General features: G+C 55.0%; 1 protein-coding gene across 1 annotated transcript in view; it reads right to left on the bottom strand.

Moving 5' to 3' along the window:
- Positions 1 to 248: 248 nt before the first annotated feature.
- The window catches only part of flncb (filamin C, gamma b (actin binding protein 280)), a 46601-nt gene continuing 31849 nt past the window's right edge, over positions 249 to 15000 (bottom strand). The window contains 26 exon segments of the mRNA XM_062483658.1: positions 249 to 1395; positions 1686 to 1892; positions 2271 to 2489; positions 2749 to 2925; positions 3813 to 3945; positions 4963 to 5078; positions 5404 to 5541; positions 5682 to 5951; positions 6786 to 7091; positions 7353 to 7475; positions 7730 to 7882; positions 8225 to 8428; positions 8824 to 8985; positions 9204 to 9377; positions 9499 to 9627; positions 9884 to 10024; positions 10124 to 10223; positions 10991 to 11083; positions 11348 to 11595; positions 11742 to 11765; positions 11877 to 12066; positions 13525 to 13554; positions 13556 to 13682; positions 13996 to 14119; positions 14373 to 14540; positions 14713 to 14873. Of these exon segments, the coding sequence (XP_062339642.1) occupies positions 1208 to 1395; positions 1686 to 1892; positions 2271 to 2489; positions 2749 to 2925; positions 3813 to 3945; positions 4963 to 5078; positions 5404 to 5541; positions 5682 to 5951; positions 6786 to 7091; positions 7353 to 7475; positions 7730 to 7882; positions 8225 to 8428; positions 8824 to 8985; positions 9204 to 9377; positions 9499 to 9627; positions 9884 to 10024; positions 10124 to 10223; positions 10991 to 11083; positions 11348 to 11595; positions 11742 to 11765; positions 11877 to 12066; positions 13525 to 13554; positions 13556 to 13682; positions 13996 to 14119; positions 14373 to 14540; positions 14713 to 14873 (4105 nt within the window). The 3' untranslated portion in view covers positions 249 to 1207.

The following is a 15000-nucleotide window of genomic DNA, read 5'->3' as shown; positions in this document are numbered from 1 at the left end:
CGGTGGAACTCCTCTTCTCTCAGAACTGTTAGTTATCAGACCAGGGTGATTAGCCAGCCTACTCAGGGCATGGGAGGAACAACACCATCACCTGACCCTGACACGTTTCATACCTCTGCAAGCTGTCCCCAGGAATTGTGTCCCCTGCAAGAGTGTAAACAACACTCTGACAGCTGAAATAAACAGTAACATTACAGTCTGTTATGTTCATCGGCAACTATTAATGACATGAGACACACCATAGGGCATTTTCATGGCAAGTTAGCAGATAAATCTTTATTATGCCTGCTCATTCTTACCGGACAGTAGGTTAATATATCAAACAATTTTGAGTTTTCTTTTTTTCCCCATCTGTTTTCATACATATAAAATCACTATAAAATGTCACTCTGTAATACTGCTTCACTGTAACATCTGTGGGTTTTTAACATTCACACAATAAAGCCAACACTACTCCACACACTTCCTCCCCAGTACAAAATTCTCTCACGTCTCGGCCAATCACATCTCTGTGTCCATGACAATGACCACTTTGACACAGGATGGCACGGTAACAGGCGGAAGACTTCTGAGATGGACTGAAAATCTTCGCCTCAGATAAAAATAAGACCATTTTCTGTCAAAGAAAACAAAGCAAATGACTGAATAAATAAAGCAAGGAACGTCCGTCAGCCTCGGAGACCATCATTACCGGCTGAACAAGGGGATTGTGGGATACCTTTGGAGGACCTAGCCAAAGGCACGTGGTGATAGAATGTCTGTGTGCTCTGAAAATATCAACATTCACATCTGTCTGGCCCAGCACAGCCAGAAATCCATGTTCACTTTTTGATTCCTCTCAGTACAATCTCGAGCCTTGAAAAGTAAACATCTAAAAACGTACAACAGAAACAGGATATCTAGTCGGGCGAGTGAGGGGTTGGGGGGGGGGTGATCGAGTACAGTGAGGGTGGGGTGGGTCGGTGAGGGCGGGGCCTCCGTGAGAATGATTGGCGCTGAACCGAGCAGCTTCTATTGGTTCAAGCCTGTGACATCACAACCCGATCAAGCGGGGGTCACCTTGAGGGGGTCACCGTCCCCCTGGTCTCCCACGGTTGAAACATTTTCGGTGGATACGTCATACAGCAGAGGGAAGGGGGGGGGGGGGTCTGGGGAAGCGGGTGGGGGTGGAGGAGGGGGGGGGTGCAGGAAGTGGAACAGTCCGTTTTTAGGGGACGGTGACGTGAAAGGGGCTGCCGGGGACGTTCTCGTCCCCCCACTTGACGATGAGGATGTAGTCGCCCTGCTCCTTGACGGTGTAGGTGACGTTGTACATCCTGTTGCCCATGTGCTTGACGTACACCTCCTCGCAGGGGGTCTTGGGCCCGTGAACCCCCACCATCAGCATGTTGGTGCCTGAACAGGAACACACACAGACACGGTCAGGTCGTCTCAGTGCGTGTGTGTCAGTGTGTGTGTCTGTGTGTGTGTCTGCGCGGGAGAGAGACTGAGAAATGAGAGTGAGTGAGTGAGTGGGGACAGGTGTTAAGTCCACAGGGTGCGTGTGTTTAAGTGTGTGTGTGTGTGTGTGAGAGAGAGACAGAGAGAGAGACTGAGAAACTGAGTGAGTGGGCAAAGGTGTTTCGTCCCTGGGGTGTGTATGTGAGTGTTCGGTATCTAGAAATTGAGTGTGTGTCCCCCCTCACCTGCTTTGCTGCAGTCTACAGTGAAGGTGTTCTTCTGGCCTACGAAGGCCTTGGACAGGCCCGCGCCCCGGGAGACCACTTTACTGGCGTCTGACGAGAACTTGGGCATGGTGCTGTAGGCCCCGCCCATCGCCGACGTCTTGGTGACCGTCTCCACGAGAACGGACGACGTCTCGTGTAGGCTGTGACCTCCGGAGAGACGGGCTCCTAGAGAGGGAGGAGAGAGAGAGAGAGAGAAAGAGAGAGAGAGGGAGAGAGAGAGGGATAGGGAGAGAGAGAGAGAGAGGGAGGGATAGACAGAGAGAGAGAGAGAGAGAGAGAGAGAGACAGAGAGAGAGAGAGAGAGAGAGAGAGATGGGGGGGATAGAGAGAGAGAGAGAGAGAGAGAGAGAGAGAGGGATAGAGAGAGAGAGAGGAGAGGGAGAGAGAGAGAGAGAGAGAGAGAGAGAGAGGAGAGAGAGAGAGAGAGAGAGAGAGAGAGGAAGGAAGGAAGGAGAGAGAGAGAAACACAGAAAGAGAAAGTCAGATCACATCCAATCCAAACGGACGACATCCGTCGTTCAGGTTTTGCTCCAGCAGCCTTACCCGTCACTTTGGCCTTGAAGGGGCTCCCCACGATGTGCTGGGGCCCCCCGTACTTGATGGAGATGAGGTAGCTGCCAGGGGCCATGGGGGTGTAGGTGACCTTGTAGCCCTCGGGACACTCTTGGCAGTCCATCTTCACCTTGGACGGGCCGTCGATGGTGACCGCCAGAGCGCCCGAGCCTGCGTTGCACGTGTTCACCACGAACTCTGACGCCACTCCTGTGGGGGAGGGAGGACCAATCAGCGGTCAGATGCTGGAGGAGAGGTGGCTGGTAAACATGCCGTGTGCATGAGCTGGGCTGAGATTGATATCGATGGTCTTTCGATATTGATCCACTATTGATCTGCCAATTTACCCCTCCCAAGACAGGTAAAACGGTGCCGTGGTGGAGAGCGAGGGGCGTGTGTGTGTGTTTGCACTGTACTGTCCGTGTGTGTGTGTGTACATGAGTGTGTGTGTGTGTGTGCAGTCTCCTACCGGTGCTTCCTCCCTCCAGGCCCGGTCCGAAGGCAGACACCATGCCAGGGTCTCCCACCTGGCCCGGCTCCCCCACGCGGATCTTGAAGGGGCTCCCGGGAATATGGCTGCCGTTGAACCTCACGTCGATGGAGTGCACGCCGTTCTCCCTGGGGATGAAGCGGATGGCGTGCTGGTCTGCAGGGAGAGACAGGAAGAGGGACAGGAAGAGGGGCGGGAAGAGGGGCAGGAAGAGGGACAGGAAGAGACACAGGAAGAGGGGCGGGAAGAGGGGCAGGAAGAGAGACAGGAAGAGGGGCAGGAAGAGAGACAGGAAGAGAGACAGGAAGAGAGACAGGAAGAGGGACAGGAAGAGGGGCAGGAAGAGGGGCAGGAAGAGGGGCAGGAAGAGGGGCAAGAAGAGGGGCAGGAAGAGGGACAGGAAGAGAGACAGGAAGAGGGGCAGGAAGAGGGGCAGGAAGAGGGGCAGGAAGAGGGGCAGGAAGAGAGACAGGAAGAGGGGCAGGAAGAGAGACAGGAAGAGGGGCAGGAAGAGAGACAGGAAGAGGGGCAGGAAGAGGGGCAGGAAGAGGGGCAGGAAGAGGGACAGGAAGAGGGGCAGGAAGAGGGGCAGGAAGAGAGACAGGAAGAGGGGCAGGAAGAGAGACAGGAAGAGGGGCAGGAAGAGAGACAGGAAGAGGGGCAGGAAGAGAGACAGGAAGAGGGGCAGGAAGAGAGACAGGAAGAGGGGCAGGAAGAGAGACAGGAAGAGAGACGGGAGGGATGTGGGGGGAGGAGGAGGAGGAGGGAGGGAGGAGGAGGGAGGGAGGGAGTGATTACGGGAAGCAGCTGCTGTGGCTGCTAGGAGTTAGTACATCTTCCACAAGTCCAACCTGACCTCAAAATGTATAAATCCCTCTCTTAATAACCTGATTAATAACCATTTCCAGATTATTTACATGGGATGCATAGAGAATAGGGACTAAGAGGGAGTCTCTCTCTGGTACCAAGCCTGGATAGTGAGCTCTGCCTGTGTGCTGTGGTGGGAGTTCATTTCCTGGTTGTTATCAGTCATGTGACCTCACCGCTGTCCAGCTCGGTGACGTAGCACTCCTCCACCGCCCCGGAGGGCGTGTGCACCTTGGCGTCGATCAGGCCCCTCGCCCCATTCAGCTGGATGGCGAAAGAGGCTTCCTGGCCTACCTTCAGACCCATTTCCTGGGAGGCGGAGGGGAGGGGGGGAGGGGAGAGGGAGAGGAGGGGAGGGGGAGAGGGAGAGGAGGGGAGGGGGAGAGGAGGGGGAGAGGGAGAGGAGGGGTCGAGGGGAGGGGGAGAAGGGAGGGGAGGAGGAGAGGGGGAGGGGGAGGGGGAGGGGGGGGAGGGGGAGGGGGAGGGGAGGTAGGGGGAGAGGGGAGGAGGAGAGGGGAGGGGAGGGGAGGGGAGGGGGAGGGGGAGAAGGGAGGGGAGGAGGAGAGGGGAGGGGGAGGGGGAGAGGGGAGGGGAAGAAAGGAGGGGAGGGGGAGAAGGGAGGGGAGGAGGAGAGGGGAGGGGAGGGGGAGGGGGAGAGGGGAGGGGGAGAGGGGAAGAAGGGAGGGGAGGAGGAGAGGGGAGGGGAGGGGGAGGGGGGAGAGGGGAGGGGGAGAGGGGAAGAAGGGAGGGGAGGGGGAGAGGGGTCAGACAGTCTGAGAGGTGTCTGGCTTTATCTGGAGCATTCACAGGAGGGAACCTCAAATATAGAGCAGAAGGGATGTGTGTGCGCGTGTGTGTGTGTGTGTGAAAGTGTGTGCGCCTGTCCGTGTGTGTGAATGTCTGTCTGTGTGGCTGAGCGTGTGGGTGTGTGTTTGTGCTCGCGTCTGTCTGTGTGTGTCTGTCTGTGTGTGTGTTGATGTGTCTGTGTGTATTCTGGAGAGCAGTAACAGTCTCTAAGGTCAAGAGTCAGATATAACGAGACGGCAGCATTACAGCGTGACTCAAATAAACCCACATACTGTACACATACACAGTCATACACATGCGTGTGTGTATAGCTGACAGGGTGGCCCTCCGCTTGCTTCTTCCCATAAAGCTCTTCACAGCCAATAAATAACAGCTGTATATAGACTCTGATATCACAGCAGTGATATGTCTTCTATTCATACACCATCTGACCTCAGCTACACTCACCCAGGAATAGAGTATGTGTGTGTGTGTGTGTGTGTGTGTGTGTGCATGAGAGTGTGTGTGTGTGTTCCTCACCTGCAAGCTGGTGACGGTGAGGCGGCGGGCATCGTCGGACAGCGTGGCGACGGGGACTATGAAGGGGCTGTCTGGGATGTGCTCGTCGTTGAACTTGATGGAGACCTCGTAGTCGCCTAAGCCCAAGCAACGCAGCTTATTATCAATAGAACCCCTGGCAGATAAACCCTCGATAATACATCGAAGCTGAAGATCAAAGACTTTGTATCTTCACTTTCCTCTGGGGCCTATCTATGTTTCGTGTAATTGTCTTGTTTGTTTGGGCTAAAAAGGATGACGGTTCGCCAAAATGAGTCACTGTCATGTTTTCTTTCTAACAATCAACAGCAATTTCGTTAGAAAGTACCTTTTAAAAATGTTTTTTTCTCACTTTAATGTGTGTCAGTGTCTATATGTGTGTGTGTGTGTGGGGGGGGGGCGGGGGGGGGAGGGATATCTCACCCGGTTCCTGAACCACGTAGGCCACGCCACAGGACCCATCCTTCCTGTCCTCGAAGGAGATCTCAGCCTTGCTGGGCCCCTCCACAGCGATGGACAGACCCCCAGCGCCCGCCTCCCTGGTCCAGATACTGAACTCGGCTGCAGGGAGAGACGGGCACAGTCAGCCGCGCGGACCTCACTGACCTCTAGTGGAGGAATGCGGCACTGCAGGAGTGTCGGTGCACAACGGTGAAAAGAGACGACGACAATAATCCTCCTCATTGCTCATGCCGACCTACCAGGCATGCCAGCCACTCCCCTGTCCAGCCCTGTGCCCCCGGCGCGGACCTTGTGCGCCCCTCCCTCCCCCAGGGGCCCCACGGTGAACTGGAAGGGGCTACCGGGGACGTGCTGGCCCCGGTACTTGACGTTGACGGCGTGCGGGCCCATCTCCTGGGGGATGAAGCGCACGCTGTAGGTGCTGTCCTCCCCCTCGATGATCTCTGCATCCTCCGTCTGACCCCCCGGGCTGGTCACCTGGGCCGTCATCTCCTGCACCCCCGCCTCACCTGGGACAGGAGGGGGGGGGGGGGGGGGGGAGAGACAGAGAGAGAGAGAGACAGAGAGAGAGAAGGAAAGGGACAGAGAGAGAGCGAGAGAGAGGGGGAGAGAGAGAGAGAGAGAGAGAGAGAGAGAGAGAGAGAGAGAGAGAGAGAGAGAGAGAGAGAGAGAGAGAGAGAGAGAGAGAGAGAGAGAGAAGGAGAGAGAGAGAGAGAGGAAAATGCAAGGGTAAATAAAGGGGAGACAAACAGAGAGAAGGAAAGAAAGAAAAAGGAGGAGACAGGAGGAGAGGGGGAGAAGGAGAGAGCAGGGCGAGACACGGAGAAGAAAAAAGAAACATGTTCAGGAATAGAACACGCGTGTGGAAACACGCGTCTCATCCCAGCAGCAGGACAGCCAACGTCACAGTCTCAAGTTGTCAACAGGGTCAGTGTGAGGAGCAGTGGAGAGATAGCCAGGCGGAGGGCAGGGGATGGAGGGATGGAGGGATGGAGGGATGGAGGGATGGAGAGTTATGGAGGTGACGGCCTCGGACCTCTCAGATTTTCCACCAACACGTTTCCTTTCAAACGAACGGCAGTAAATTCCAATTTGGGACGCAGGACGGAACAAGGATCTGCTTCCCTGCCCGACACGCAAACACACACGCACACACACACACACTCCTACTACATCACAGCCCCACCAACCAAGTGTGCATCTCCCACACCTACTTAGGCCCAAACCACACTGTTGCGACCCACTGACTCCCAAGAACACCACATTAGTCAAGTTAGCCACACACCCACACACACACCCACACACACACCCACACACACACCCACACACACACCCACACACACCCTCTTGCGTCTGCCTGGCGGTCGTCGAGGTGGTGGCGGCAGCGGCGGTGGCGTTGGAGGAGGAGGTGGAGGCGGCGGCGGCGGGCGGTCTCCCGCTGAAGCTCTCCCTCCCCAGGAAGTGTCCGAACACGTCCCTGAAGGGGTCCCCCCCCACCTGGGTGCTCTCCTCCACGCGCACCTCCCTCTTGGTCTCGCCCACACGCGTCTTGCTGATCTCGGTGCGCTCGGTGCGCGTGTACGTGTGGCTGCTGCGCGTGAAGGTGTGCGTCAGGCGCTCCTGGGCCGACACCATCTGGAACCAGTTGCCTGGGGGGGGGGGGGGGGGGGGGAGGATAAAAGAGGAGGAGGCAGGAAAGGAGGCGGGAAGAGAGAAGGAGGAAAGAGGGGGAGATAGGGCTTGGTGATGGAGGAAGTAGAAAAGGCTGAATAATAGTTGGAATAGTTGGAAGCTTTGTGTCGGCGGTTTGAAGAGGTGCGTAGGAGAGGAGAGCGAGGGAGGGAGCGAGGGAGGGAAGGAAGAGGAGGAGGAGGAAGGAGAGAGGGAGAGAGAGAGAAGGGGGTTCTCACCTGGTATTTTGAGGTTGAGGTCGCAGGTGCTGCCCACGGTGGCGATGGAGGAAGCCTGTCTCTTCCTGGTGATGCTCTCCTTCATCCTGCCCTCCCCTGACACCTTCACCGTAAATGGACTTCCTGTGTGGGAAGGACCAATCAGGAAGCACCAGGAAATGAAACCCAAAATGACTGAGCACTTTTGAGGAGGTGGTTGGAGTCATCATCTTCTGACACATTTGCTTTGTTTGAATACAATGTGCTCACGGTTAATTTGTCCTACATAAACTTAGACGTCTACTTTGAGGAGAAAAACATTTATATAACAGCAATTCCATTCCAAAAAGGCATATACATGGCCACCCCTGCAGCCCTCTCAGGCCCCGTGCACCCACCTGGTACATGCTGGTCAGCAAACTTGATGTTGATGATGTAGTTGCCAGGCTCAGTGGGGCAATAGGTGACCTTACAGGTGCCATCCTCCACGTCCTCGCAGTTAATATCCACTTTACTGGGGCCCTCGATGGACAGTCCCAGTCCACCATAACCTGGAGACAGATAGACAGATAGAGAGAGGACAGGAGAGTGATGGAAATAGATAGATCGATAGAGAGATTGAGTTAGTGATAGATAGAGATATAGAGTTAGTGATAGATGCATAGAGAGATAGATAGTTAGTGATAGAGATAGATCGAGTCAGTGATAGATAGATAGATAGATAGATAGATAGATAGATAGATTTAGTGATAGAGAGATGGTGAGAAAGAGAGAGAGAGATAATAGAAGTTAGATGAGAGGAGCAAAGTCAGTAGACAAGCATCATATTATTTAGCACAGACAACCTTCTCCACTAGCAGCTAACCGGCCGGCCAGCATCCCTCCTGCAGTACCTGCATTCCTGGTGTCCACCATGAACTCTGCCACCTCGAAGGTGTGCCCCTCCACCAGCCCCTGGCCGAACACCTTGACCTTGCTGGCGTCGCCGATCTCGGACTGGCCCACCATGATCTTGAAGGGGCTGTTGGTCACGTGCTTGCTGTTTTTCTTCACGCTCACCACGTGCTCGCCCACCTCCTTGGGCGTGAAGGAGATACCTGAGGGAGGGGCGCATTCAAATGCTATTTGAAAATACGGGCCAATATTTGGAGGGAGTCAGGTGGCTGAGCGGTTAGGGAATCGGGCTAGTAATCAGAAAGTCGCCGGTTCGATTCCCGGCCGTGTAAAATGACGTTGTGTCCTTGGGCAAGGCACTTCACCCTACTTGCCTCGGGGGAATGTCCCTGTACTTACTGTAAGTCGCTCTGGATAAGAGCGTCTGCTAAATGACCAAATGTAAATGTAATTTCTCCCTCAGAAGTCTCAACCGGGAAGAAAATGGGCCTGAACCTCAAATGCCTTCAAATACACCGAGATTTGAAATGTGTTGTGTATTTGTCCATTGTGGATCTATTGTTACTGTCTGTGGCGCCAGGCCTAGCGAGTGGCTCACCGATGTGCCGATTGGGAAGTCTCTTGAGCAGACATGGCTCTTCGTTGCCCGATGGCGCTCGAATGCTTGCTGTTAGACTACTCAGGTCTGTCTCCGTGATCTTCAGGGAGACGTCCGTCGCCGTGCCGACGTTGAGCTGGGATGTCCTCATGGAGTCGTCCCCTGGGAGAGGGCGGAGGAACGAGAGAACGAGGGAAAAAAGAGAAAGATTAGACTTTAAAATCTATCTATCTATCTTTCTCGTTTGTTACTATCTACTGGTTTCTCTCTCGTTCTCTCTCTCTCTCTCTCTCTCTCTCTCTCTCTCTCTCTCTCTCTCTCTCTCTCTCTCTCTCTCTCTCTCTCTCTCTCTCTCATTCACACATGTGGGCGGTGGGTACCAGTGATCTTGGCGGTGAAGGGGCTGCCGGGGATGTGCTTGTCGTCGAACTTGACGATGATGTTATAGTCCCCCGGGGCCGTGGGCAGGTAGGACACGGTGCAGGTGCCGTCCTTGTTGTCCTTGCAGGTGATCTCAGCCTTGGAGGGGCCCTCCACTGCCAGGGACAAACCTCCTGGGGGGGGAGGGGAGGGGGGGTTTATAAGGTCCTCTGGTGTCTGTCCTAGCATGTGTGTATCTGTGTGTACTGTCTGTGTGTGTGTGTGTGTATGGGAGTGTGTATGTGTGTGTGTTACCTTCTCCTGCATCCTTGGTGACGATGGTGAACGTGGCGGGCTTGTTGACCATGCCGTGGCTCAGCCCAGGGCCGTACGCTGTCACATGACCACTGTTGATGGCGTCCACATAGAACTGGAGAGGACTTCCTGTCGTGACAGGAGGCAGAGACGAAAGGTGACCCCTCCTGTAAGCTACTTCCTTCGATGTTCCATGTTTGTGTCTATGAGACACAGTGTGGACTTCTAGCATCTACCCCAGAGACCTTTTGGAGCGTTATCCGTGTGTGTATGTTTGTATGTGTGTGTTCCTCTATCTGCTCACGTCTGCATCCATGTTGTTGTTTTTGGGACATGTATCTGCGTGTGTTCAGGCGTGTGTGCTTGGCCGTGGGAGTGTGTGTACCGGGGATGTGGTTGCCGTCGTATTTGATGTCCATCTCGTGCAGGCCCTTCTCTGTGGGGGAGTACTTCACAGTGACCGTCCCGTCCTTGTTGTCCGTGATGTGAGGACGGGCGGTCTTACCGGACGGCATCCGCACCTCGCCTGAGAACACACACACACACCCACGTGTTGGCGAGCTGCTAATCACACACACACACGCTCACAGACACACATGTTGAGGGTGGTTCTGAGCTGTCCGACCTGTGATCTCTCCCTTCTGAACGGTGAACGGAATGACCAGGTTGAAGGGGCGGAGCATGGGCTCCATGATGTCCCCTGGGGTGATGGGCTCCTCTGTGGCCTGAGGGAGAGGAGGGAGGGTCGAGTTAGGGTTCTGGGTGGAGAGGAGAGGAGAGGAGAGGAGAGGAGAGGAGGAGAGGAGAGGAGAGGGGAGGGGAGAGGAGAAGAGAGATGAGAGGAGAAGAGACGATATGAGAGGAAAAGAGGAGAGGAGGGGAGAGGAGAGGAGAGGAAAGGAAAGGAGAGGGGAGGAAAGGACAGAAGAGAAATAAAGAAAAGAGAGGAGAAGAGAGGAGAGGAAAAGAGGAGGGGAAGAACCAAAGAAGGAGAGGAGGGGAGGCGAGAGGAGAGCAGAAGAGATAACTGGAGAGGGAAGGAAAGGAGAGCTGGGGGGGGGGGGGGTGAAGATGGAAACACAGCAGGGGGGGAGGCCTCTCGGACAGCACAGTCCAGCTAGGAGGACAAGCTCAAGTACACAGCCCAGGGAGACACAGCCACCCTAGAGAGCCTCATGCACCACACCCACAGCACCGCAATACACTCACAACACAACACAAGCAGAAAGACGCATCCGAGCATGCTCTGAGCTTGAACAGAACCCACTGCAGGGCCAGCATGAGTCTGGGCAGAGAGAGGAGGGGATGGGGGTGGCGAGGAGAAGGAGGCGTAGGGGAGAGAGAGGGGGAGGGGGGGCGCAGCAGGTAGGTAGGTGGACTTATACAGTTAGCAGGTCGGAGGGATGGGAGGAGGCGTGTGTGGATGGGGAGGGGGGGTAGTTGGAGTTGTCAGGGGGTAGGATGAATAGTTGGGAGGGGGTTAGGTGTGTACCCAGTGAGGGGGGTAGCCCACGTAGGGTACGTAAGGCTGCTGGAGCTGCAGCTTGTCACATGGTTCCTCTATGATAGGGATGGTGTCACTGGCCTAGCAGGGAGGTAAGTCACACGTTTAGGGAACCGACACACACCATGTACCGTCCACTAACACTAGTCCTACTGAGGGGATTATTACTTGTTACTTAAGTCACACCATGCCAACTGGTATCATCATTTATCAGTTAGATAACAAACCTGTGCATTACAGTATGTCGTAAAACTCACACGTCAACAGTATGTTAAACGTGCACACGTCCCCCCACCCCAAAAAAAAACATTTCCCAGGATTCATCAGTCCAAGGAAGCGGCTCACCACCACATGGAAGGGGCTGTTGGGAATGTGCTCCCCTCCGAAGCGGATGGTGATGACGTATTTCCCCGGCTCGGGCGCCGTGTAGTAGATGTCGAACGTCCCGTCGGCGTTCTCCACCACGTCCACGTCGAGCTCCGCCCCGTCCGGCGTGGACACCTTGCAGGTGACCTTCCCCTTCCCGGCCGCCTTGGCGTCCACGGTGATGACTGTCTCCTCCCCGATCTGGATGGTCGGGCCGAGACCTACACCTGGCGAGGAGGACAGGACACATGAGGAGACGAACGACAAACGGCCGCCGCCAACGGCTATCTGGAGTCCGCGTGCGATCGATCCATAAACAAAGATGGCAATAAAGAAATCGGGTCGTAGCCCGTCTGTAAAGTAGGACACTCACCCAATCCGTGCCCTCCGATTGATACTGTTGATTAAAAGAACAAAAACAAAAAGCCTTCGTCATTCCACACCGTAAAAAGCATAACATGGCAACATCAACGTGCGGGAGTGTGTGTGTGTGTGTCCGACCACCGACCTGTGACCAGACACTTGCTGGCGTCCCCGCTGGGCAGGGCGTGGATGCGGTAGGGGGAGTACGGGATCTCGTCGCCGCCGTACTTGATGGTGATGGTGTAGCGACCCGTCATGTCAGGCACGTAGGACACGGTGTACGTCCCGTCCCTGTTGTCGCGGATGTTGGCCTTCTTGGGCTTGCCCTCTGGGTCCTAAAGGCACAGGGGTTTGGAATGAGTGTGCACGCGGGCATGTTTGTAGGGCCGAGTGTTCATTTGGTGTGTGTGTGTGTGTCCGTGTGTGTGTCCATGTGTGTGTCCATGTGTGTGAGTGCGAGCACCTATGCCTGCGTGCATGGTCTGTTGGTCTGAGTGTATTTGTGTGTGTGCGTGCGTGTAACTCGCACGCAACACGACCAGTATACATTGTCTATGTCGTGTCATCTCCTCAACATGACATTCCACATAGCTGTATATACGATGCAGACAACGATGGGATTCATTAACACTGAGAATGAATGGAGCCGCTAAGCTACATGAGCAGCCTGGTTAGTGGACTACAGGAACACCACATTAGCCCATTAGCCCAACCCAATGGTGGTCAGTCCACACAGACTGGGAGGTAGAGAGGGATACTGGGAGGGTGTGGGGGGAGGGGAGCAAGGGGTGGAATACCGGCAGGTAACACCGGAATCTGTGTTGCGCTACGGGGCGGCCTCACTCTCACTTCGCTCAGGGGAAACTTGCACACTTCCACATTCAAAAACAAGCCCCCCCGGTTCTCCTCGGTTCCACCTCCAGCAGGGTTTTGAATGTGCCAACCGTCCCCACCGCCATCAGTGAAGTTTCAGCCTTGGCGTCACCCTGCACGACAACACCTGGACTCGAAACCCTTGTTCTGGAACATACGGACTGTGGAGATAGCCTCTTCATTCCACAGAAAGAGAGCAAAAAGTCAAGGCGATCCCAAAATGGCTTCCGCCTTCCACCATTTTGGGGAGCCCTACGATGTCTATAGGCAGTGCCTCAGAGCCCAGGTTGGGTTTAGGGAAAAGGAGGTAGGGAGGGAACAAGGGGGCGAGGGGTGACGCCAGACAGGGTGAATGGGGGGTGGGGGTGGGGGGGGGGGGGGGGGGTGAAAGAGGAGGCCGGAGAAAAGAGAGAAAGAGGCCTTACACAGCCTTTCTTAAGAATATGGAAGGGGATGGTTCCCTTGACTATATGTCTCTCCCACACCCTCCTGCCCCAGTCCTCCACAAACACAGAAGCCTCGTGCCCGCACCCATCTGGATCCTGCAGCGACAGGCAGACACGTCACAGCAACACACCCCACCCCCTTCCCTCACAGGAAGTGATGTCAACAGTGGGGGGGTTATGGTAGTATACAATTTCAGACAAAAAAAGTTTTGGAAAAAAAATCTGCATTAAGCGTTAAGCCAACCAGCAAGATTGAAGAAAGGATTTATTCTAATCATGTCTAAACGAGGTGAATAAATCCGTCTATGCAAACAAAATTAAAATTGTGCAGCATTATTGCTAATGATCACATTATAATATTACTAAGAAATATTATAATATCACTTCTCACGTGTTATGAGGACCTCGGAGTGTCGCATCCTACATCTACGGAGGTGCTTCCTGTTTGGACAGGAAGTGGCGGTGGCGACGTACCAGTATCTGCACGGTGAGCAGGCCCTCGCCCCGCGTCCCTGGCATCGATGGTGAACTCCACGGGCAGACTGGCGGGCACCCCCTGGGCGTTGAGCCCTGGTCCGCTGGCCCGCACCTTGCTGGCATCGTGGGCGGGTAAGGTCTTGATCTTAAATGGACTGGAGAGAGGGAGATAGGGAGAGTGAGAGAGGAAGAGAGAGGGATAGATAGATGGAGAGATGGATAGAGAGAGGAGAGAGAGAGAGCCAGAGAGGAGAGAGAGAGAGAGAGAGGAGAGAGAGAGAGAGAGAGAGAGAGAGAGAGAGAGAGAGAGAGAGAGAGAGAGAGAGAGAGAGAGAGAGAGAGAGAGAGAAAAAAAAAGGGAGATAAATAAAGACAGAGAGAGAGAGAACGATGGCCCAGATAGACATTCAGCATCTGTGTAGACTGGCGTAGGGCCTGGTCCTGGTCTGGACTCCTGGAGGTACGGACCTGCGAGGGACTTCCTGGTCAGCGTACTTCACACACACCGTGTAGGGCCCGTCCTTGGCCGGCGTGTAGGGGACGGTGTGGGTGCCGTCCCCGTTGTCTGAGATGTTGATTGGCTCGGCCACACCTAGGGGAGGGACACTGATGATCTGAACCGAACAATCACTTGTGTGTATGTGTAGGTGTGTGTGTGGGTGGTGTGGGTTTGGGTGGTGTGTGTGTGGGTGGTGTGGGTTGGGTGGTGTGGGTGTGGGTGGTGTGTGTGTGGGTGGTGTGGGTGGTGCGGGTGTGTGTGTGGGTGGTGTGGGTGGTGTGTGTGTGGGTGGTGCGGGTGGTGCGGGTGTGTGTGTGGGTGGTGTGGGTGGTGCGGGTGTCCTCACCAGTAGGTCCATACAGCACCACCTCCAGGGGAGCCACCCCAGCCTTGCTGCAGTCCACTGTGAAGGTCTGAGGGACGTGGGCTCTCACCCCGCTCCCCAGCCCTGGACCAGAGCACCTCACCTTACTGGGGTCAACCAGCTCCCGCACTGGCACACGGAACGGACTGCCTGCAACACACACACACACAGACACACACAGACGAAACAGGAAGCGGTGACGAAAATATTTTAATTTATATAGAGTGCACCTACATATTAATAAAATAAAATTCAGTATTTATTCAAGCAGGAAGAGCAGAGGGTCTGGATCCTTATTTGGACAGAGGACGTGACATCAGACCTGGGATGGGCAGTCCTCCGAAGGTGATGTTGACGTCGTAGTCCCCGGGAGTGAAGGGGATGTACTCCACGCTGCAGCTGCCATCTTTGTTGTCCTTGCAGGACATCTTGGCCTCCGATGGGCCCTCGATGGCCAGGCCCAGACCCCCGGTACCAGCACCCCTGAGAGAGACACGGAGGGAGGGAGGGAGAGAGAGAGAGAGAGAGAGAGAGAGAGAGAGACGAGAGAGAGAGAGAGAGAGAGAGAGAGAGAGAGAGAGAGAGAGAGAGAGAGAGAGAGAAAGAGCAG

The sequence above is a fragment of the Osmerus eperlanus genome, chromosome 17 (assembly GCF_963692335.1).
Source record: "Osmerus eperlanus chromosome 17, fOsmEpe2.1, whole genome shotgun sequence".
Classification (NCBI taxonomy): Eukaryota; Metazoa; Chordata; class Actinopteri; order Osmeriformes; family Osmeridae; genus Osmerus; species Osmerus eperlanus.
This window is presented reverse-complemented; position numbering and strand designations above follow the sequence as displayed.